Below are 25,466 nucleotides of genomic sequence, written 5' to 3'. Positions count from 1 at the left end.
TTTCTGTCCAAATGATCCTTAAAGGAGTCCTCACGATATGCACTACTAGATTTGTCCATGCTGTAAGAACCAAGGGGACACTACGATGACCCACATCTGACATGAGCACAAGAGGCCAGCTAGGGATTAAACACACATCTGGCCTAAAGTTTGCGGACACCTACAGAGGCATTTGTATTTCTTTGCAACTCACTCTTGAAATAAAATAACCAATGCAACTTATCATACCTGACATAATTACTATCTCCAAAAACACCGTAAGATAATAACCTGAATTTAATGATTTGAAAATCGTACGATTTCTGAAATGAATCTAGAAGAAAGTATGGGACGCTTATGAAAAAAACTACATCATTAGTATTAAAAACTGTAAATTGTAGTATCCCTCTTCACCTATTAAATTGGAAAGACTTAAGCTATTAAAAAAGCTTAGGATTGGCAAGTATGTGGTAAAAACAAGAATACTGGGACTTTACAATGGAATCTGGTGTGGGGCTGCCTGGGTGGCTCAGTCAGCTAAACACCCGACTCTTGGTTTCAGTTGAGGGCATGATGTCACGGTTTGTGGGTCCAGGCCCTGCATTGGGCTCTATGCTGATGGTGCAGAGCCTGCTTGGGATCTCTCTCTTTCCCTCTCTTTCTGCCCCTCTCCTGCTTGCTTGCTCAATCTCTCGAAAGAAAGAAAGAAAAAGAAAGAAAGAAAGAAAGAAAGAAAGAAAGAAAGAAAGAAAGAAAGAAAGAAAGAAAGAAAGAAAGAAATGTGGTGTGGTCTTTCAGGATGGCAATTTAGCAATCTTTACCAAAAGATCTTGAAGTCTGTATATATGTTTACCCAATAGTTCCATGTCTAGTAATTTATCATTCAAAGACATTAGTTAGGGAAAAAGTGAGAAAGCAAGTCAGAAAAAAAGGACTTGCAGTACATATCCAATAAAAACCATCACTATTTATATACAGGGCCATGCTCCCTTATCTATAATCTGAAATCTTAAAAGTTCCAAGAACTGAAAGATGTTTTTGTAATTCATTTATGGGAAAATGTGACCTGCTGCAAGGCTATTTACAGTCCTTAACTCCACTGCAAGGAGTAATAATTGTAATCGTTGCAAATATAATACATTTTACCGCTGACAAGTTAACATATTTGATCGTAGGGAACTACTCCATACCTAAGTGGGGATTTTGTAAGACATATAGTATATTTCTTATGTTTCTAAAATCTAGAAAGAAAAAACTCTGGATTCCAAAACAATCTGGCCTAGGGAGCTTTGGGTAGGAGATCCCGAACGTGCACACGGTTATATAGCAGTATGTTCACACATCATGATGTTAATGGTGGCTTTCTCGCACGGTAAATGATTTTTACCGCAAATGATTTTTACCTTCTTCCTTTGCTTACATGTTTTCTGGATTTTCTTTTTATAATGAGCACATTTATCTTTATATTTATAAAAATCAATGTATTTCCATATGGGGGAAAAAAAATAAGAAAGAATCTAGTCCTTAGGACAACACCCAACCAGATTTCTTAATTTCACAAATAACTCTATCCACATATTACAGCTATGTGTTTTACAATTAACAGACAAGTATAATTTCTTGCTGAATACACTTTCCAATCACTTTTCTGATGTGTGGCTCAGTTTATACCATGGAGTTCCATCGTTACAGAAGGTTCAGAAATCCAGATCACGACCCAGGGCAGCTCAGGAGTGCGGCAGGAGCTCAGATACCCTCCTGGCTCCCAGCAAAGATCTCTCCATGGACAAGTGCCAGAAAACAGACACCCAGCAGTGCCGGATGGATCGCTAACCTGTACCACTCAGAATGGCAGGAAGGAGGACAAAGAAAGGGAAATCACAAAAGGAACCAAGAATGTATATGCTTTCAAGCAGAAATCTTTGCTTGGCCTGCAAACAGAAGAACCGAGTAATTTTGTTGAGTATTTTGCCTCACCAATGAGCTCATGAGACCCCACAAGCAAAGCACATCATACACTTCCTCTGGAAGGAAGGAAGGAAGGAAGGAAGGAAGGAAGGAAGGAAGGAAGGAAAAGCAAGCTAGCTCAGATTTTTATTTAACTCGACACTAAACAAAGACCCATGTTATTAATCAAAAATATAAAGAAGAAATAAGGAATGTATAGTCAGGAAGAAGTCAAATGGATGGTTGTAAGAATAAAGAGTTTAAAAGGCCCATAATAGTAGCAATATCACACAGTCAACTCTCTTTGATTAAATGTTGATTCATTCATTCTAGAAGACTGACCGCACCTGACTGTGGACCAGGCACCAGGCTAGGCGCTGGGGACACAACAGTGAGCAGAGCGGTCTCACAGGCCCTGGCTGAAGTGGCCCTGGAGAACTCCACCTGCTCTTACTCATAAGGAAATTGATTATGTGTGCTGGGGTCAAAGGTGTTTACTGTGTCGACTACATGAGTTGGCTTTTAGGAATCATTAAGCCTAAATCTGGTTTTAAAGTCTAGCCCTATAAACTTATAAACTGAGTGATTTGGGAACCTCAATTTAAAAATGAGAATACTCCAGGGGCACCTGGGTGGCTCAGTCGGTTAAGTGTCCGACTTCCGCTCAGGTCACGATCTCGAGGTTCGCCAATTTGAGCCCCTCGTCCGACTCTGTGCTGACAGCTCGGAGCCTGGAGCCTGCCTCTGATTCTGTGTCTCCCTCTCTCTCTGCCTCTCCCCCACTCGTACTCTGTCTCTCAAAAATAATAAACATTAAAAATTGTTTTATTTAAAATATAGTTAATTAATTAGTTCGAATACTCCCACCTCTGCCTCACACTTTGGAGCACATTAACTACAATACCTGACATTACCTCATGCACAAGTACTGGGTAAAGGTTATTCCTCTTTTTCTCTTTCCTTCCCTGCTCCTTCCTTTTCCCTCACTGCAGTGGTTGTCCTCTTACTTAAAACACCCTGGGGTCAAGATAATAAGATGCCTTGTCATGCTCCTTGATCTCAGCAGTCACAACAATCCAGGAACCCCTTCAGGGGCCCCCCATCCCTGTCATTTACATTCTAGACCAGCTGTCTTCGGTACTATCACAGGCCAGGCCACTGTTTCCTGGAAACCACGAGTGCACCTGATAACAGGCACCTGTGTCTCATTCTCGGGTCATGGCCTCCTCCCTATCTTTACACAATCAGCAATTTCTCCTCATGCATTCTGCACTTTACTTGAAGCTCCCTCCATTTTCTCCTGCCCCAGCACATTCTGGGAAGAATTTGACAACAACCCTTTAGGGGATGTTAACTAAGCTGAAGTTCCTGTCCTACACAAGTTCCGCACCTGCATTCTCTCGTGAATGCCCACACTGGCTATACAAGGTGTGTACCATTATCAACCTCACTCTTCAGAGGAGGAAGGCAGACCTGAGATAGTATAAGCAACTGCTGAATGTCCTTTGGCTGAAATCCTACTAAAGTATCAGTTCTGGAACTTTCTCTCCAGAGGTTACTTAGCCCATTCATGAATTCATATTGCCCCTAGCGGTGGAGAGTCAGTTATTTCAAAGATGGCTCTATTTCGGGCAACTTCCACATCACCTGGGAGCTTGCTGGGAAAGCAGATACCCAGGTCTACCTCAGATCCACTGAAACACAATGTGCATGTTACCAAGACCCCATGTGATCTGTACAGACAGTAAAGTTTGAGAGACACTGCTCTAGGATATAAAAGTCACAGTTTCCAACCTCAAGTTTAGGTAGGATGATCCAAAGCTACCACGGGACTACATGGAACCTTTTGAGCAAATTAGGAAAAGGCATCCCAACTGAGTGGTGCATTTGGCAAAAAGATGCTGTTTGTTGTACAAGGAAAAAGGCAAGTCTCCCCTGGGGCCACCATTTGACCCATGGCCAGGCACAAATGCACAACATTATACAGCCTATCCACAAAGTATATGGCACTGGCCATTTTGATGCCATTATCATATTCTCTAAAATGAAAAAGTATCTTTATACTGACATTGCACTTGGCCTGCCTAAGACCAAAATTCCTAAAACTTTTCACAACATTGCTAACACTAAAGTTTCTACTGTGATATGGAATACAGGACCAAAGACCAATGAAGAATAAATGAATCTAAAAAAATTTTTTTTAATTTTTTTTTAACATTTATTTATTTTTGAGAGACAGAGACAGAGCATGAAAGGGGGAGAGACAGAGAGAGATGGAGACAAGAATCTGAAGCAGGCTCCAGACTTTCAGCTGTCAGCACAGAGCCTGATGCGGGGCTCGAAGCCACGGACTGCGAGATCATGACCTGAGCTGAAGTCAGACGCTTAACTGACTGGGCCACCCAGATGTCCCATGAATCCAAAAGTGTTTTAACAAACCCCACTTCAGTGAGCCTTTGACTGCAGTGTACTATAACCAAACAGCTACACATTCTCATCCCTTTGCCATGGACACAGTCTGTGAACAGACAGCAAAATAGCGACAAAAGGTCAAATGAGGGGCACCTGGATGGCTCAGTTAAGTGTCCGACTTCAGCTCAGGTCGTGATCTCACCGTCCGTTAGTTCGAGCCCTTCATCGGGCTCTCTGTTGTCAGCACAGAGCACGTTTCGGATCCTCTGTCGCCCTCTCTCTCTCTGCCCCTCCCATGCTCTCTTGCTTTCTCTCTTTCTCAAAAATAAATAAACCTTGAAGAAAAAAAAAAAAAAAGAGTAAAAATGAGGGCCCAGTACCATCAAGACTGCACAAAGAAAACAATCACCTGCACAGCCACTCTCCCTCCCAGACATGCTAGCGTCTACCACAATCAGCTCCATACCATTATACTTTCTACCACAGAGGATGCAAGAACGCTGAAAAAAGCAGACAGCCTGCCAAACCAATCTAATACTCTCGTGACTGCAGTGATACCATCTCCTTGATATATTCCGGGAATGCCGCCCCCCTTAGGCCATTTTTCATTTTAAACTAACAACACGGCATTGCAAGAGAATTGCACGGTCGTCTTACAAAACAGTGGGGGCAACAACTTAAGGATAGCTTCTTTGCAAATTTACCTTAAGAAACAGAAAATCAGGAAAGTAAGTGTGTTCCAAATATAAGTTTACAATGTATCAAGCCAAAACTAGTCATCAGAGCTTTTAATGAATGACTTTTTTTTTTTTTAATCCCTTGAGAGGAAAGTATCCTGATATAACATGACATTATCTTTTCAAGTACATTCCTTATTTGGAAATACACTCACGAACTCATGAAAATCTTATGGATATTAACAACGTAAACAACAAAAAACAACAACAACAAAAAGCCCAGTTATGTAGCAGGTGCTCAGTGATTTAGAGTAAAACAGTATCGTAGAGAAGGACAGAGTATAGCTTCTCAGAAGCAAGAGTTTAGGCTTTGATACACGTGGCTTTGATAAGCAAAACTGTTGCTTTGCAAAACACTCAGCAAGCTCTACCCTACATTTCTATAATACTGAAAAGTAAAGCCAGAACTGAAATTACTTCTTCAGTGAGGTGAAAATGCCAAAGAAAAGTGCTAGCATTTCTCACTCACTCCCTAGATCACTTCAGACTTCATTAGGCATTCACTTTCCTTGGTCCCAACAAACACACTCTGCCTCTCTAATTGAAAAATAGATGCATTATTTTAAAATTAAAGGGGAAAATCATGCATTACTTGGTTTAAAAGAAGAAGGAAAGTATTTATGTGATGCTCTGCCAGGAGTTAAGTAGGAATAGCCAAATGACCAGATTCACAACTTCCTACTAAAATGTGTTAAACTATGCCACATGTATTTTATAAGGTGGCTGTCAGTCCCTGGACGTCCAAGGTCTGAGCAGATGAAAGGGGTTTTAGAGGAAGATTGCTTACCCAGAGTTCTCTCCAGTTTGGACAGATTGGTAATATTCCTTAGAGCACTCACTGTTTATTTCCTTTTTCAAAAACAGCCAAAGTGGTTTCTGTTGACTAGTACATAGGAGGTACTTAGTAAATATATGTTGAATGACTAAATTAAAGAACAACATCTCCATTTAACAACGGACAACTTTTCCGGGGGCCTGGGTGGCTCAGTCAGTTAAGCGTCTGACTCTTGATTTCGGCTCGGGTCATGATCTCACAGTTCATGAGACTAAGTCCCACATCCAGCTGTGTGCTGACAGCATGGAACCTGCTTCAGATTCTCTCTCCCTCTCTCTGAGCCCCTCCCTCACTCACTCTCTCTCTCTCAAAAATTAAATAAATAAACATAAAAAAATAAAACAATGGACAACTTTTCGGCTTTTCGTAGACCATTATAATTTAATTCTTGCAATACATTGTGAAGTAAGCATAGTAAGCATCATCATCACCGTAATTTTACAAATAAGGAAACTGGAATTCAGAGAGATTAATTTACTCAATCATACAGCAATGGTGTTACAGAGCTGGATTTCAAGCCTCGTGGTGTGAGGCCCCAGCAATACGACGGCGTACCACCCTGCACATAAAAACCCATCATCATACAGTAAACAATCACTTGTCCATTCATTCAACAGAGTAGAACCTCATGCCAAATACTGTGCTACATATGAATGATTAAAGCCCTATCTCCAACCTCAAGTGTCAATTTTCTTCCTTTCATCCAATTTTAATTTTTTTTTAACCTTTTATTTATTTTTGAGACAGGGAGAGACAGAGCATGAACAGGGGAGGGTCAGAGAGAGGGAGACACAGAATCCGAAACAGGCTCCAGGCTCTGAGCTGTCAGCACAGAGCCCGATGGGGGGCTCGAACTCACAAACTGTGAGACCATGACCTCAGCTGAAGTTGGACGCTTAACCGACTAAGCCACCCAAGCTCCCTGCAAAGGTCATCTCTAATGCACCAGCTATCAATTACACACCGGTGTGTGCACACGTATGTGTGTGTGGATACGGAACGTCTACAGCTCTGCCTGTGCCTAATACTCTGCTTCACCAAAATGAGTTGCTTCCCAGTATCTTCATTAAGACATAAATGAATAAAACTTTTACATAATAGGATTAAATACTGCAGTTAACAAAAGGGCAAAACCAGTTTGCATTATTACCCTCTAACCTACCTACAGCTCTCACATTGACCCACAAAAGATGGTCAATTTCCACAACAGCTGGAGACTACACAACAACAACAAAAAGAAAGTCCAGGTAAGCCTAGTCAAGCCTTCCAACAGGCCTTGGAGAGTGAAGATATGACATAAGGGATTAGTGCCAAATCTTCCAAATCTACGTGGTGGGGAGCAGTGCTGCCTGAAAAGGGGTGAGAGGGGAACTTGGTAGAACCCCCCCCCCCCCGCCTTCACAGGCCAGTCCCCACTCTGGTTGAAGGAAATGCTGAAGTGAGAAAGAACAAGACCCAAGTGAAGAGGGACAAAACCACACAGCAGCTCCATCACCCTTTGTAAATGGACTGATTGATAATAAAAATGTCACATTATTAATCTGAGAAAAATAGATGTCCTCCTACTGAGCTATGCAGTCAACTGCAGGTTAAATGAGAAAATGAACTGAGGTTTCGAGGAAGGGGAAGTCACTTGTATTACAGAGAATAATCATAATATTCGGATTCATCCTGGGAAACCTACCATTAGTTAAAGAAATGTTCTTAAAGGTACCTTTAATTACAAGCAAATACATTCAGCACTTGTACAACCTCCAGAAGAAAACCAAAGCTGAATGACTTAATCTGTCTGATATTAAACTCAATGCTAAGATTAGTCTTTAAGACAGTACTGACACAAATAAACTAATGAATCAGAATGGACAATTCAGAAACAAACTCATATACACATTCACTTGATCTGTAACTGAGTGATAGAAACTATATTGCACTTGGTAAAGGATGGTCTTTTCAATAAATGAGTTGGGTTAATTAAATATCCATATAAATAAAATAAAATTTGGGGCACCTAGGTGGCTCAGTCGGTTAAGCTTCCAACTCTTGGTTTCAACTCAGGTCATGATCTCAGTTTGTGAGTTCAAGCCCCATAGCTGTGTGCTGATAGCATGGAGCCTGCATAGGATTTCTCTCTCCCTCTCTCTCTCTGCCTCTCCCTGGCTTGCTCTCTCTTTCTCTCAAAAAATAAAAATAAATAAACAAATAAACAAACATTTAAAAAAAAAAAAAGAAAACTTACCCCTGCCTCACATCATACTCTACAGTCCATCTGAACGCAGTTTAGAGCTGAATGTAAACAGTGAAAAACAGCAAACAATTTAGAAGACAAACCAGGAGATTATCTACAAGACTTTAAAGTAGCCAGAAGTTTCTTAAAAAGGATTCAAAAAGCACTAATCAGAAGGGTTGGGGGGGGGGGGGGGATGATAAGAACTTCTGTCCAGTGAAGGAACCAAGAGGAAATAAAAAGCAAGCCAAGAAGTGGAGAAGATAACTTACAACACATTTACTCAACAGAAATGTATATCCCTGGGGCACCTGGGTGGTTCAGTCAGTTAAGCTTCCCACTCCTGATTTCAGTTCAGGTCATGATCTCATGGTCCTGAGATCGAATCCTGTGTTGGGCTCTGCACAGGGCATGGAGCCTGCTTAAGATTCTCTGTCTCTGTCTCTTCTTCTGCTCCTCTCTCCCATTTGCACTCTCCCTCTCTCTCAGAAAGAAAGAAAGAAAGAAAAAAAGAAAGAAAGAAAGAAAGATTTCCTTAATATATAAAAGACTCCTACAAAATATAAGGAATCAGACAACTCAGCAGATAAAAAAAGTAAAAAGCATTTTTTTTTAATTTTTTTTTCAACGTTTATTTATTTTTGGGACAGAGAGAGACAGAGCATGAACGGGGAAGGGGCAGAGAGAGAGGGAGACACAGAATCGGAAAGAGGCTCCAGGCTCTGAGCCATCAGCCCAGAGCCTGATGTGGGGCTCGAACTCACGGACCGCGAGATTGTGACCTGGCTGAAGTCGGATGCTTAACCGACTGCGCCACCCAGGCGCCCCGTAAAAAGCATTTTTAAAAAAAAATTTTTTTTAACGTTTATTTATTTTTGAGACAGAGAGAGACAGAGCATGAACGGGGCGGGGGGGGGGGGTGGTGTCAGAGAGAGGGAGACACAGAATCCGAAACAGGCTCCAGGCTCTGAGCTGTCAGCACAGAGCCCGACGCAGGGCTCAAACTCACAGACCGCGAGATCATGACCTGAGCCAAAGTCGACTGCTTAACCGACTGAGCCACCCAGGCGCCCCAAGCATTTTTTTTAAATAACCAAAGAGCAGGGCGCCTGGGTGGCTCAGTGGGTTAAGCGTCCAACTTCAGCTCAGGTCATGATCTCACAGTTTGTGAGTTTCAAGCCCCATGCAGGGCTCTGTGCTAACAGCTCGCAGCCTGGAGCCTGCTTCAGATTGTGTCTCCCTCTCTCTCTACCCCTCCCCCGCTTGTGCTGTCTCTCTCACTCAAAAATAAACATTAAAAAAATTTTTAAATAACCAAATGGCCAATGAACATATGAAAAGGTGCTGAGCATCCCTAGTTATCAAAGAGATACAAACTGAAACAACAACGTGATGCCACTATCTAGCTAACGGATTAACTAAAATAAAAGGACTAACAATACCAAGAACTGTCAAGGATATGGAACAACTAGAACTCTCATGGATAGAACTCCCAACAAGAGTCCTCCAGAGAGAACTCTCTGGACAATCTTTGGTAGTGTCTACATCCTGAAAATGACCAGATGGATATCTTCTGACTCAGCGATTCCAAATCCTAGGTACTTAGCCTGAAGAAATGCACACCTTTGTTAATCAAAAGACAGGTACGAGAATGCTTATACTGGAATTATTTGCAAGAGCCAGAAACACCCAAAACTTATATTAACAATAAGAAATATAAGCAAACTGTGGCATATGGAATATAACACAAGAGTGCTATCCAATACAGAGCCACTAGTCACATGTAAATTTTAACATAAATTAAGGGGCACCTGGGTGGCTCAGTTGCTTAACCTACCAACTTCGGCTCAGGTCATGATCTCACGGTTCGTGAGTCCGTGCCCCGCGTCAGGCTCAGCGCTGACAGCTCAGCGCCTGGAGCCTGCTTCGGATTCTGTGTCTCCTCTCTGCCCCTTGCCCGCTCATGGTTTCTCTCTCTCTCAAAAATAAATACATAAAAACAGTAAAAAAAAAAAAATTAAATATAAATTAATAAGATTAAATAAAAGTAAAGATTCAGTTCCTCAGTCACAGTACCCACATTTCATAGGCTCAGTGGCCACATGTGGGGGTTGGTGGCTACCATATTGTACAGCACGGACGTAAAACATTTTCATGAAGCTCTATGGGGCATTGCTATTATACATGCAGAAATGAGACCATATGAATCACAGTGACAAGTAAAAACATGGGTGAATGCCACAAATTTGGAACAGAAAAAAACAGATACACAGGAGCATATACCACATGCTCGCAATCATACATACAAAGTTCAAACACTAACACAACTAATCTACGGCATGAGGAGTCAAGATGGGGGTCACCCTTTAGCAGCTGGGGACACTGACTGGAAAGAAGCATAAGGAAGTGTCTGAGCTTTTGGTCATACTGATCTAGATCAGCAGACGTGGACGCAAGCATGCTCACAATGGAAAAATACACATGGCTCGATACTGATGATGCGTGTACTTTTCTGAGTGTAAAAATTACAACAACAAAAAAAAAAAAGGAAAGAAAGAAAGAGAAAAAAAATGCTCAGCCTCAATCTACTTGCTAAACTCCTTCTTTGTTTCAGTCCTCCTCTGATAAAACGGAACTCAAGACACTCATCCTGGATAAAGGCTATGGCATGCCTTAGGATTACAGAATAACTGTAGCCAAGAAATAGGGATTTTTAACAAATCTTACATTCATCTTCTATTTTTACATGGCTGTCATGGATATAAAATGAATAAAGAAACAAGGACAGAGTAAGGAGACAAAAAATGTGGCTGGAAAGTATTTGCCAGATATTAAAAGAGAAAAGACCAGGGGCGCCTGATTGGCTCAGTCAGTTAAGTGTCCAACTTTGGCTCAGGTCATGATCTCACAGTATGCAGGTTCAGGCCCTGTGTCAGTCTCTCTGCTGTTAGCACAGAGCCCACTTTGGATCTTGTCTCCCCTTCTCTCTGCCCCTCCCGCCCCCCAATAAATATCAGTTAAAAACATCTTTAAGAAAAAAAAAGAGAAAAGACCATACGCAAAGAGATTCTAAAAGCTGAGTACTAGAGAATCAGTGGTGATTCAACTCCCAACAAGAGTCCTACAGAGAAATGAGACAGCTGTAAACCAACCTCAGATCAAGTTGGTAGCAAAAGGTGTCCATATTCCTTTAGGCTCTTTATTAGAAAGAAAACTCTCAGATTTGTAGACACAGGAGTAGAAAGTTTTCCTAGGAGAAGTTGCAGACTGTCTTTGGTGGCCAGCAGCCAACAACCCAATTGAAATTGGGGCGCCTGGGTGGCTCAGTTAGTTGGGCGTACAACTTCGGCTCAGGTCACAATTTCGCGGTTCGTGGGTTCGAGCCCTGTGGCGGGCTCTGTGCTGACAGCTCAGAGCCTGAAGCCTGCTTCGGATTCTGTGTCTCCCTCTCTTCCTGCCTCTCCCCTGGTCACACTCTGTCTCTTTCTCAGAAATAAACATGGAAGGAAGGAAGGAAGGAAGGAAGGAAGGAAGGAAGGAAGGAAGGAAGGAAGGAAGGAAGGAAGGAAGGAAGGAAAGAAAAGAAAGAAAGAAAGAAAGAAAGAAAGAAAGAAAGAAAGAAAGAAAGAAAGAAAGAAAGAGAAATACTACCACTGACAATATCCCCAATACTTGCATCTGATTTTCACCTTTAAACACCATTTAAAAAGAAAAAATAAACCTACATAGATGTAAATGTTGTAATTACTTATGAGATTTAGATGTAAAGAAAGCAAAATCTCCATAGGCTAGAGATCACTGTCACTTTGAATCTCTTGTTTATTGGCTTCATTTATTTTATTTATTTGTTTGTTTTTGTAAGTGCTCTGGAATGCACAAAGTTCAAGAAAGGTGGGAGATTTAAATTATAACAAGTTGGGGCGCCTGGGTGGCTCAGTCTGTTGAGCGTCCGACTTCAGCTCAGGTCACGATCTCACGGTCCGTGAGTTCGAGCCCCGCGTCGGGCTCTGGGCTGATGGCTCAGAGCCTGGAGCCTGCTTCCGATTCTGTGTCTCCCTCTCTCTCTGCCCCTCCCCCGTTCATGCTCTGTCTCTCTCTGTCTCAAAAGTAAATTAAAAAATAAATAAATAAATAAATTATAACAAGTTAACAACAGCATCATTTCTCAGCGTTTTGGAATCAGAGAATCAACACAAGGAACAACCAACTTGAAAAGGATCTCAGAGGGTGTCCAGTCCATCCGGTCTTATTTCAGTAAAACTGCCTTAAAGAATTTCACATGTTAAAAATACATTCTGTTTTGAACACATCCAGATAAGGGGATTTCTCTACCTTCCTTGCTGTCCCATTTCAATGACTGTCACTCTAAGGAAAGTTCCCTTCAAATACATCCTAAATCCGGCCATGCTGTTTAAGTTATTTTCTGCTTGTTTTCTTCTCCTTCTCCTTCTTCTTTTTAATGCTTATTTTTGAGAGAAAGAGAGTGAGCAGGGGAGAGACAGAGAGGGAGAAGAGGACAGAGGGTCCGAAGCGGGCTCCATGCTGACAGCAGACAGCCAATGTGGAGTTCGAACTCATGAATCATGAGATCACGACCTGAGCCTAAGTCAGACGCTCAACCGACTGAGCCACCCAGGCGATCCTTGCTTGTTTGATTCTTAATATAGAAGATTAACAGTGTTCGTCCCTACCCCTCATGCTAATTCATCTTCTAACAACTTGCAAACTCTTTTGATTTATCGTCTATATTTTCATATACATTATCTATCTCACCCTTGCAACAATCCTATTATTAGCTGCTGCACTTTACAGATGGGGACATCCAGGCTTAGAGAGTAAAGAAATTTAGGCTTAGGGAAAAAATGTGACAATCCCAAGGTTACTCAGCTCTTGAGGGCTTGGGTTCAAACTCAGCTACTTGCATCATATATAACTGTTACTAAGACACGAACCCCTCAACCTCTCCATGCCCCCATTCTGAACAAGCCCAGAGTAAGAAGCTGTCCTTTAAAACAGGCTTAGCGAATGCCGAGCAAAACTGGAGGGTTTTCTTGCACAGAGAATCCACGTGTCATTTTATTTTCTAAACTGGCAGGGTGATGTTGCAGTGGGTAATTGTGATTTGTGCCAACATCATTCTCTTCTCTTAGTAACTGTACCCTGACTTCCCTCAGGAACTGTCAATCAAATTGCCCAGCCTTGTCCAAAAAGCTAGCACAGAATCCAGGCCAGACCTCTCAGGCAAGTTTCCCCAGATATCCGATCCTCGAGTGGAGTAAAAGAAGAACGAAAATGGTCAGAGTTCATCCGTGTCACAGAGGAGTTCCCTAGACCTGCCCTGGTTTCCAGGAACTAGCCACTTCTCCACGCTTCTCGGGGTCACCTCCTGTTCTTGTTAAGCCCTTCTTAACTTAGCCAGGGTTCTCTGTTGCTTATAAGCACAGAACACTGCCTGATACAACTCTTTAGAGAAACAGGAAGATACTTAGTACGTTCTGCTTTAATTATGTGCTTATTCTGGTGACAAATACGAAAATGAAATCAGTCTCTGAGCATTTGATAAACTAAGAAAATTCCTTCATGTTGAAAAAGGGAGTCTGGGAATTTTTGTTCAACTGATCAAAAGTAGCAGTAAGTTAGCAAGTCCTCCAGAATTCTGGCTACGTTTTTCTTCTGAAACGTGGCTTCTGGGATCTTAGATTTCTCAGGCAGTGCAGAAAATTCAGAAAGCTGTGCAAGTGTTTAATGGGGCACTCTCCTGGTGAAAAGTCCTTTCTTAGAGGGAGGACAGAGATGCCGTAGTAACATGTATTCCCAGGGGCACTCATTGGCCAGGAAAAAGGGAAATGGGTGTCAGGCCTGCAAACTCCTGGCTAGTCAATTTGGTGCCGAGTGAGGCCCAGTCATCTGGGACTTCCAAGTCTAAAAGCAGAAACTAAAAGAAAAGGTGACAGTGTCTGACTTTGACTCAACAGTCTTGAATTCATCGCATGAAGAAGCATTGCATTACATTCTATTCTCCTCCGGGGACCAGACAAAAGAGCAAAGTCCATGAGTCCTCTGAAATTGCCCTAAGAATAGCTTGATTTCAAAATTCTCAGAAACTATCCAGAAACAAGGATAAAAAGGATACCAGGATCTGCTAATCTGGGGTTATTTACTCCATGAAAAAAAAAAAAAAAGCTCTCACAACATTCGGCACATGACGCAGAGACAACGAATTACAAAACAAGAGGTCTGTTTACTGTGACATCATTTGCAATCCGAGAAAATAAAGCACGTGCATATAAAATATCAACAAGGCAATGCAGGAACTGCCAGATAAAGATAATAAATACATAAAAATCACGGGTCAATACCTGGCCTATTTCCTACACTGTAATTCAACGGAGTTCTTAGCCATGTGAGCACAGAAACTTTTTTTTTTTTAATCTCTCCTTTTTTACAAAGAGCTGATTTCAGCACCCAAACAACGAATAATCAGGATATGTCTGTTTAAGAGAGGAAACTGTAAGATAATACTGATGGACATTCTCCCTTTTGGACAGTAAAAAACGATGGAAGATGGCGCACCTGGGTGGTTCAACTGGTTGAGCATCAGACTCTTGGTTTCCGCTCAGGTCATGATCCCAGGGTCATGGGATCGAGCCCTGTGTCAGGCTCCAAGCTGAGCATGGAGCCTGCTTAAGATTTTCTCTCTCTCTCCCTCTATCTTTCTCTTTCTCTGCCCTGCCTCTATCTTTCCCTCTGTCCTGCCCCTGCTCATGGACATGCTGGTTCTCTCTCGAAAATAAAAAATAAAATAAATATCAATTTAAAAATGACAGAGGAACCTCATAGAATGCCTTGCACCTAGGGGAGGCTTAAATGTTATCTTTTGATTTGACTGAGCAACAAATATTTAATCCCTTTTAACATCAGCTATCAACAGTTGTGTTTAGGGATATGGCAAAGTAATATTTAGGAATAAACAAACCCTAGCTCACAGTATAGTGAGAAGTCATCTTCGGACCTGTTCTCTCACTTGGGCGGAACCCAAGCGGCTCACCTGTAAACGTTACTCACTTGGCAGAGAAAATTCAAGAATGGGATAGCAGATACTCAGAGAAGAACTGATCTTTATTTTTGGTAAAAGTTTGCAATTTATTACAAGCTACTCCAGAGCTAGCGAATCCCTGGATTGTAAGTTCTACAAAAAGGCGTGGGTTGCTACACCACCATCTAGGGCAGAGACCATGGCCTGGACTCCCCACGACCACTGCACCAGCCCCCCAGCTAACTGGAGGGACTCTCAATTCAGTGTAGTAACACTTATGCGGGAGCCAGAGAAATTCCAGTATTCTGCTGTGGTATTCTCATTGCTGGAACCAATTTCACAGCAAACAAAACTGTGACAATTTCCCAGTTAAGAACACGCCATACTATTTGTAAGCTACATTTTGCTTTATAAGATACATGAACTCAGAGGCAAGTACAGAGTCAGGCAAGTACACAGTTAGCAAGTTTTTGTTCCTATTTATGCTACTACCAAACACTGTGGCCAACGTGGACATAGATGCAAAGAAGCCTTTATAAAAACTATGTTTTTTAAGTTTTTTAAGTCTTTAGTGTCACAAAATAAGTCACAGCGCATTTCTTCCAAGTAGTTGCTAATAACCTGCACACCAAATCCCTCAACTATTTATTAAACAGAGAGCATATTGTAACCAGAAACCTCTGTAGAAAATTCTAAGCAAAACATATTATTATTAACTCGGTGTCATAAACACAAGAAAATAAAATTCAAACTTCTAAGCCTAGATTCAAAACCTTTCGGAAACACATTCTAAACCAGTTTGATTTTACTTTCCAGTTCTCCTAAAAATTCTGTTCAAGTTAAATTGGCCAACACAGTCACATTCCTTTTTCTCAACATTTATCCCTGCCATCCCTCCGCCCCAAAGTGCCTCTCCTTCAGCTACCCCCTTGACTCTTTCTGAATTGTAAATTTCTGCCCAGCCCTAATGAAACTTCTCTGCACCCCTGAAAGCACAGTTTTTATTCGCTTTTGCACATAAAACCATTTCAACAGCTATGTGCTGATCTGAATAACCATTTTTACAACTCGGGGGCAGAAGAGGAAGCTTTCAGAGGTCTAATGTTACAATGATTTGCCTGTTCATAAAACAGTGTTGTTTTGAGCCTTTATTACACACAAGGTACAACACCAGGGTCAGTGAAGAATGTTGAGGTGCAATGGATACACCCTCTACCTTCAAGGAGCTTGGAGTCTAGTGGGGAAAATAAGATCAACACCCAAGTCATCATAAGAATACAAACTAGACAATTATAAACACTCCTCTAGGGCTTCTGCTAAAGGAGGGTGGGATTACTTACCCAATGGAAGGGGGCAGGTGTGCAGAGGACTCTAGGAGGATGTAGCAGCTGGATGCAACAGAAAGAAGACTTTAGGTCCTTAGTAAGCATTGACAAAGGCAAGGAGTGGGCAGAGCTTGGAAGTAAGGAGTGATGCTTCAGAATATGTGTATGTTGTAGAGAAAATGGAACGAGTGGGTAATTTATATTACAAATTAAAGGGGATTCAACATACTGAGAAATTCAGAGGTCAGCACACACTCATGTCATTGTATCAGGCAGTATGTGAAATAACCAAGAGAGGGCGGAAGATTCCACAGGGTAATTATGATAGCTGAGAAAAATCGTAACATTTTTACTTTTTATGATATTGCTTTTCAACCGAATGGTGTTCATCACAGTAAATTCTACTTAACTAGAACTGATACAAAGAGTTCACATGTTCTTAAATATTCTTTATTGTGTTATACGAATAAAGCAGACATCCCACTCTGTCTTCTATGTCTCTACATGATGGTACAATAAATGATCTTCAAATGAAAAGCTACCATCAAAGCAAGATCCTGAAACATTCTTCTGGAATATCTAAGAAAGATGATTTTTCTGCATCAGTAAGAGAGACTGCGTTATATTATACAGTGTAAACTGGCAATACGTTATATATATAACACATATTGCCAGTTATACACATAGACACATCTGACCCTTAAAAAACACAGGTTTGGGGCACCTGGGTAGCTCAGCCGGTTGGGCATCCCACTTCAGCCCAGGTCATGATTTTGCAGTCCGTGAGTTCAAGCCCCACGTAGAGCTCTGTGCTGACAGCTCAGAGCCTGGAGCCTGCTTCAGATTCTGTCTCCCCCGCCCCCCCTCGCTGCCCCTTCCCGACTTGCACTCTTTCTCTCTCAAATAAATAAATAAATAAATAAATAAATAAATAAATAAATAATAAAAAATTTTAAAAACATTAAAAAAACACACAGGTTTGAACCCTGCAGGTGCATTTATACATGGATTTTTCTGATATAGTACAGTACTATAAGTGTATTTTCTCTTCCTTGTGATTTTCTGAATAACATTTTCTTTTCTCTAGCTTGCTTTTTTGTAACAATACAGTGTATAATAGTATAACACACAAAATATGTGTTAATCAACTGTTTATGCTATCAGTAAGGCTTCTAGTCAACAGTAAGCTAGTAAGTTTTGGAGGAACCAAAAGCTATACGTGGATTTTTGACCACGTGGGGATCAGCACCCCTAATGCCCACATTGTTCGAGGGTCAACCGTACATCATAGCACACATGTGGTAACGCAGCCAGAATTCATCAGATCATGATATTATCAACTAATTGTGGATTGGGAAAGTCACTGGTATTAAAGGCAGTTCCTTCAACAGAATCTCCTCCCACTGCAACAAAACCAGTGTGCCACTATTTCAGAAATTCACTACACTGAGATTTCTTAGTGGGGAAAAACAGCCTTGATCCTTCTACATGTAGACTGGTCAGATATCCAGGCAGCCTCATGTGGTTCAAGCAAACACGTTCCCAGGCTCATAAAGCTGCCCAGATCTTTTTCACTCTCGAGGGTTCTTTGTGGAGGGCCTCTCTGCTATTTGTGGACACGCTCTCTTGTTGCCCTCAGCAAACTAAGGGCGAGAGCATCAGTTACATCAGAAACAGCCAGTCGATTTCAAGGAAACATCCAAGAAAAATAAATGCCTGATTTTAAGATGATGTGTATAGTTAGAAGCTTCTCAATGGTAACAGAAGTGAAGGTACACAGCACTGCTTTATTTTACCTATGATTCACTTTGAGTTAAATCCTAGCGTATGAGTCACAGCGGGACTGCCAGCTTCTTGCTGTTACATATTGATCCGGGTGTATGGAACCATTTCTAAGAGTAGATTCTCCAGAGTACTGAGGGAGAGTGGAAGTTCTGGTGAAGCCCTAAAGCAAGTGTAGGTACAAATTTAGTGCTCTGTCAACACAAGGCGAGGCTTTACCAGCTTACGATAAAATCAACACCTCCAAGCCCTGAAAAAATGTGTTGGTTTTTTTTTTTTTCCTAAACCCTTCTCCAGTGACGTTAGAAGTTTGCATTACTTGAACACAATTGCAGGGAAACGTGTTTGAAAGGTTATTGGAAGTGACAGATGGGCCTATTTTGAAATAAAATTAAGCCTGTGGCACTACTGAAAGGAAGTCACGAAATCCAAAATTAAACCGGACAGAATGCTCTTAAGCTGTTTTTGTTCTTTTTTTTTTTTTTTTTTTTGCCAAGGAAGCACAAAGAGTGGGAGGTTGAAACAAGGCTGCTGCCTCTTCTCTGAATTCACTCACCTTGGTCAATTTGTCTTGAACTCACAAACTGTCTTCTTAATGTAGTGTGGCGTCCCCTAAGTTTTATACCTCCACCTGTTTACCATTGAACATCCAAATAATGTCTTTCATCGGTATCGCTAAGAACACAGCTCTAATTGTGCATAGATGTGACTTTAAAGATTTAAGGGAAAAAAAAAACTATAAGGAACGTATTGAACCATTAAAAGTCCCATTTAAGATGAGATGAAAAACACGCACTTCAAAACCCACCCACTGCACATCCCAGACTTGTGAAGGGTGCCTGCGCACCATGGATGGCTATGCCAGCGATCCCGTGCGGATCCACGCCTACCTTATTGTGCTCGTACTTGTAGGGGATCTTGAGCGTGTCCATGGCTCTGATCATAGCCTGCATGGCCGTGAAGATGTTCTGATACACCAGCTTGGTGAAGCCCCTTTTGTCTTCATCAGAGTAGCCTGACCCATGGATGATTCTCATCTGCTTGATAAACGTACTCTTGCCGCTCTCTCCTGTCCCTGAAAGATGGACAACAGCAAAAGACGTCGTCAGACCATGACACCTTCTCAGTTTCCCAGACAACGAAACCAGACAGGGCGGCTTGGACGTGGCATCCCCAAACAGCCTGCTGGAGGGGCATCATCCCAGGAGGGCACATCACTAGGGGTAGAAAGGCCACCTGTAGAGAACACTCAGCAAAACTGCAGGGATGAGGGTCCATTTCAGGGGCAGATGAGCTTAAATGAAACAAAACCAACCAACAAACAAAAACCCTGTCACCTTTCTGTAAGCCACCCAGTGTGGAATTTTGATAGTGTATTTGTAACCACATATCTTATGGCAAACAACGGAATCAGCATCTTTTGAAGAGAATAAACACTTGATAAAGCTCTCTTCCCTGGAGAATATCTGCAAGACTGCCAGGAGGCTGGGCTGCTAGGCAGGATCTGGATCTGGAAATGACAATGCGCTTACATAAATGCCATTCGTAGGAAGGAAAAACGCCTAGAAAGTTCTACACATTTTCTTTCATTTTAAAATGAAGTGTGTGAGTGTGTATATATATATATGTGCTGTATATGTGTGTGTGTGTATATATATCATATATTTTTGATATATATCACATATATATGATATATATATCACATATATACCACATATGTGATATATAGACATATATACGTATCTATATATATAAGCATCAACTGTATCAGTGGCAGTTATCCCAAGGAATCACCTAATTCCGGGAAGTCACAGTGACACTCCTGTCTGCTCATTCTTGACTAATAAATAACATGATATAGAAATTTACCGTTACTGGATTTTTCTCTTCTGTGCTCTTATTTTTCTCTTTTTCAACATCTATTTTCTGTTAGTGTAAGCCTGAGGGCAATCCTTTCAAAGCTACCAATGACCATGGAAGGAAGACAGAAAGATGAGATCATGTCACTGAATGACACTCTATTTCTTCCACAACTTATCCAACACTACGACTCTAAAAACTTCCTTTCTCCAAATGTGGGTGGCTTCTTTCGTACGTCACTTCATTTCTGAATATTTCTCACTCACTTTCAGGCTTCCTTGAGATTTCCAAAAAACAAATGTCTCTGTCTTCCCCGAACAGTGTAGAAAAACACTGTAAGTACCTATTTGCACATTACATTTGGAAGAATATAATATTAAAACACAGGATGACAGGGCATCCTCATTGCCACTTCCTACCTACAAGGTGCTTACAAAAACAAGAAAAGAGAAAAGGAAAACTAAAACTAGGAATACAGTAGCTGTCCCAATTTCATTTTGTTTTTCTGGTGGTTGGATTTCATTATTATCTTTATAAACAATCAAGAAAAATTCAAATGAGTATTACGGTTTTCACAGAAGCACTCTTAAATGACTGCAGATGTCCGCGTAAACGCAGAAGCCTCGCACGGTTACGACGGAAGATGATTTCTAGCCCCAAGGTTCTGGGTCAACAATTCCTTTATCATTTTCAGATGACTCTTAATCAGCACTCTGGACTCCTCCAACTCCAAAGTTAACACTACAATGTGAATGCCTCAACCCATTTTAAGGAGCTTCACCGGAAGAGTTTAAAAGGACTATTTTACAATTCCAACCTTGAATACTGGGGGAAAAAACCCCAAAGCATCTAAAAAGTAGCACCTCTTGGTAGAAAAAGAACTACAGAATTGTTTCTCATTACTGATTAACAACTTATTTTAAAAAATGAAAAACTGATATCTTTACTCTCCCAAGCAATTCAAAGTACACAAGAAAAAAATCCAGCTTGCCTCTGTTTATTATCCTTATCCACGGGACAATGGCTTGCTCTGAGGGCCCAACCATAGGCGTAATCATCAAATCAGAATCCCCGCTAGTTTTTTCCACAACAAAAACAAGAAGAAATCTTAATTTGTGAGGTTAATGACACGAGAAGGAAAGAGAATCAGGCAACAGGTCCCCTTCCTCCTGGCTTTCTGTGCAGCTTTTATATATTCATTTGGTGAGTAGAAAATACAAAATATAAAAATAAATGTAAAAAGATATAAAAATACGAAAGCAGCAGACAATAAACTGCACTGGCTTGTGTTTCAACAAAGTCTTGCTGGGCAGGAGCAGTCAATGCTTGGCACCTCTTTGGATCTAGTCACCTGGGCATCACACTAACGAACTCAATGAGATCAAACTAATGAGATCACACTAATGAGATCAAACAGAGGCAGAGCGCGGGACCAGTGAATGAATGGGGGGCACGTAAACAGGAAAGAAAAAAGCATCCAAAAACCAACTCCACGTTAAGATATTAAGATATTAAGATTCCTAATGCCCCAGATATGTCCAGGGATCCTCTCTCGCCATTTGCGTGTCTTGCTCCACGCCCCAGGAGGCTGACCCAAAAGGATTTCACGTCAACAGTTCCCTTACCCTCTGTCTTTTTCTTGGGTTTAGTTCATGGAAGACACGAGGAGACCAGAGAGTAGGAAAATGAGGAAGGGGAATTTCCTACAGCTCACTCCCTACAAGGGCACCAGAGGCACGTTGTGTCTCCTTCAAAAGGCCACAGGTCCCGCTGGGTGTCTGCTCCCATACAGCTACCCTCTCTTGGTTCTTGTGACTGCTCTCTCCCCTTGCCGGGCTGCTACTTGCCCCTATGACCTAGTCCCTTTATAGAACTCCCCTCAGCCACCCAGCTAGAGTGCGCCACAGGTTTCCTACTGGGACCCTGACTGGTACAAATGCCACAGGGAAGCAGGGGAAGCTTGGTAAGATGAAAGATGGTCGTTTCTCTATAAATTTTACTCATAAGGCAGTCTCTAGTCCATAAAAAGCTTACTAGTCACTATTTCACTCTGACAGCATTCTCCCAGAGGCCAACCGTGATGAAGAAATGCTACAGCCCAATTCTACCCCAAAGTCCTAATAAACACAGTACTGGCCACCCACCCCCACAGTGTGTACACGTGCAAAACAAACACACTCCAAGACCAGCCTCCAATACAGAGAGGGGAAATCATGGCCTCTACCTCCTGAATACCCTCTCTCATAAAGGAAATCAAAAGAAATTTGCGTTCAACCCTTAATACTTTGCCAAGCACTTTGAAATACACTGTCATTTCATCTTCTCAAAAATCTGTGAGACAGACATCCTTCTCCTCATTTCACAGAAAAGAAAAGGCCTTCGAGAGGCGAGGCATTGGGCAGAGACGACTCGGCTACTAATGGGCAACGTGCAGGTTCGACCCAGCCCTTAGCTGCCCAGTTTGGGTTTGTCACTATGTTTTTTTTAATTTTTTTAACGTTTATTTATTTTTGAGACAGAGAGAGACAGAGTATGAATGGGGGAGGGGCAGAGAGAGAGGGAGACACAGAATCGGAAGCAGGCTCCAGGCTCTGAGCCATCAGCCCAGAGCCTGACGCAGGGCTCGAACTCACGGACCGCGAGATCGTGACCTGAGCTGAAGTCGGACGCTCAACCGACTGAGCCACCCAGGCACCCCTGGGTTTGTTACTATTTTAATAGTCACGCCTGCCCTAAATCCAGGATAATTAGCTTCCACTGCCCACTGTATAAAAATATCTTATGATGGCTTTGACTTCACCCAACTTTTATCCATCTAATCTAATTTTGAGTTTCTGAATACTACTTCAATTAGCAGGGATCCATTTCGAATCTGTTGCCATCTTCCAATTGACTGGCCACTCATGAACTTAATGCTCATCCTTTGATGTTACTATATAAATGCAGCAAATTCAAGGCGAAGGCAAAGCTTCATGTAAGAGGGAGTCTGAGTGATTTTCAAACGCTGTAGGTTGAAGATAAAAGTAGTCAACTGACACATCATTCTTTTCTAACAATGGATTTAGCCCAAAAAAGGTATATGGACTGACACCTCAACCAAGCAATTTAGCTTCTTTGTTCCAAGAGTTCTATCATGGAGACAAATGAAATACTATTCTTAACAAATGTGCAAGCCAAATATCATGTTGTTCTCCTATTTTTATAGACTTAAACAACATTCTCAGGATTTGAAATGGACATTTTGGCAATCTACTCATGATTAATATCAAAAAACAATATTTGGTACAATTAAAAAAAAAAGCTATTCCTTAATTATATAAAATGGTGTTGTTTCCTAAAGCCACATGAAAAGTTCGATGACTTTGTAATTCTTTACGTCTGAATGAAAGAAATTAGACTTTTCAAAGAATGAAAGGAAGTAGATTCTCTGTGAATCCAGCGATGGCTAATCTCTTTGCATAGCACAGGGCATAAGTAACTCTTGACCTATCTCAAGAAATACAAATCTACTGTTCCCAAAGCCATTGATAAAATCTAGCAATGAGCCCTTACATGAAAGTGCAGGTGGGAAAGGCTCTCATTTTTGCTGATTTAACTATAACTCCAATCAAGTCATGGAGTAACCATGACAAGCACGTCAATACATACAATGGTGCTCATCCCACAAAACTGCTTTTTTTCTTGGAATGGTCTCCATAAATACAGCTAAAAATTTTCCCCGGAAAAGCTGTTTCACCTTTGGGTGGGTACTCTTAACTTTTCTTATTCTAGCTCATCAACACACCCAAAATTGAGACTACATGAGAATCATGCTATTAAAAAGGGCATACATAGCGACAGCCGGCTGGCTTGGTCGGTAGAACGTGCGACTCTTAATCTTGGGGTGTGGGTCTGAGCCCCACATTGGATGTAGACATTCCTTAAAAATAAAACTTTAATTAAAAAGACAAAGAAGCACACATCAACCAGCACGCATGATTGGCTTTGAGGGATACTTAGGGTTTTTTTCTTCCCTACTCTTTCCGTCAGAACAAAATCAAATACGAATTTAATATCCCATTGTGGAGGGCATCACTTTGTAAGCTGTTAGAATACAGCACACCAGACATATACGCAGTCACACACACACACAATCTGATGCTTCCATTTTAGGACTTGACAAGATCTCTGCAACACAAGAGGATTTCCACACACAGCTTCTGCCACAAATCCACATTTACTCTCTGTGTCCCACTCAGGCTAAGCATCTATATGACGAAACTGATTATCCTGCCCATTTGCACAATGAAATCTGTAAACAGTGCTGTCCAATTAATCTCTAAAGGCAGGACAGTTTTTCTTATCCCACACCCCCTATCCTCCCGAGATGGCGGTTTTAAATCCAGTAATACATTAACTTCTTAATGGCAATGGATTATCATTTACTGTTGGAAAGCAATCACGGATTCACTGGTTCCTTCTCTCACACTTAAGTTGGCTTCTCGGATTATACTTTCATCAAAAGAGCTGCAAAGCACAATCCACGTCTGCACAAGACTTGCTCATGCCCTAAAAACGTCAGTTACTACTGTCACTGCTCCGAAAGGCAGTGATATCCCTGACTGCTGGACAATGGCCCTGGAAAACAATCATCCAACACTACACTATCAGGAACTTGAAGGCTCCTGATGCTTCATTCCCTTCATCCGGAAAGAAAGGCAGAAAACACACCTCCAGGCCTCTTACAGGCTGTAGGAGACCCATCACTGCCCCCAGGAAAAAGAAGAAATGCCAACACTGAGTTATAAAAACTGTGGTATTTAAAGTTGTACAATAAATATATTCGTTTTGTCCTGCCAGTGCCTTTCATGACTGTATTTGGAGACATTGTCAAACCATCAGAAATCTACATCTGAAGCCTTTAATTAATGTGAAGGCTGGAGCCAAATGCCCCTGCCCTGCCCTTTTGATTGGCCAGCACCCAGATAGAGAAAGGCTAAGAACAAACCCAAGTCTCATGGAGCTCAATTATAACTCAAGTAACTGTACTTAATAAGGACTGCTGGTTTAGGCCAAGAGTTTAAAATATAGAATCTCAGCCCCCCCACAGCTGAACTTGGACTACTTCCACGTAATCTTGGATAAAGTAGAACCAGAAATTTCAGGGAGGAATTCGCTACCCATAAGCACAGCATCAAGCCACACGTGCAAGGAATTAATAGCACTGAGATAAAAGTGATTTAAACACACCTAGTCAAAACTCAATCCATGTGCTGTCCACATCTCGGTCTATCCACTTTAAGATCCACGTATTCTGCCATCTGCACATCTTCCTCCACTTAAATTGGGA

At 41.5% G+C, this 25,466-nt stretch overlaps 1 protein-coding gene across 1 annotated transcript in view; it reads right to left on the bottom strand.

Moving 5' to 3' along the window:
* GNAQ (G protein subunit alpha q) overlaps positions 1 to 25,466 on the bottom strand; it is a 311,423-nt gene that overhangs the window by 188,469 nt on the left and 97,488 nt on the right. The window contains exon 2 of the mRNA XM_027040994.2: positions 19,168 to 19,352. Within this exon, the coding sequence (XP_026896795.1) occupies positions 19,168 to 19,352 (185 nt within the window). The remainder of the gene's footprint in view (positions 1 to 19,167; positions 19,353 to 25,466) is intronic.

This window comes from Acinonyx jubatus, chromosome D4 (assembly GCF_027475565.1).
Source record: "Acinonyx jubatus isolate Ajub_Pintada_27869175 chromosome D4, VMU_Ajub_asm_v1.0, whole genome shotgun sequence".
Lineage (NCBI taxonomy): Eukaryota > Metazoa > Chordata > Mammalia > Carnivora > Felidae > Acinonyx > Acinonyx jubatus.
The sequence above is the reverse complement of the archived record's forward strand: the minus strand, read 5'-3'. Positions and strand labels throughout refer to the sequence as shown.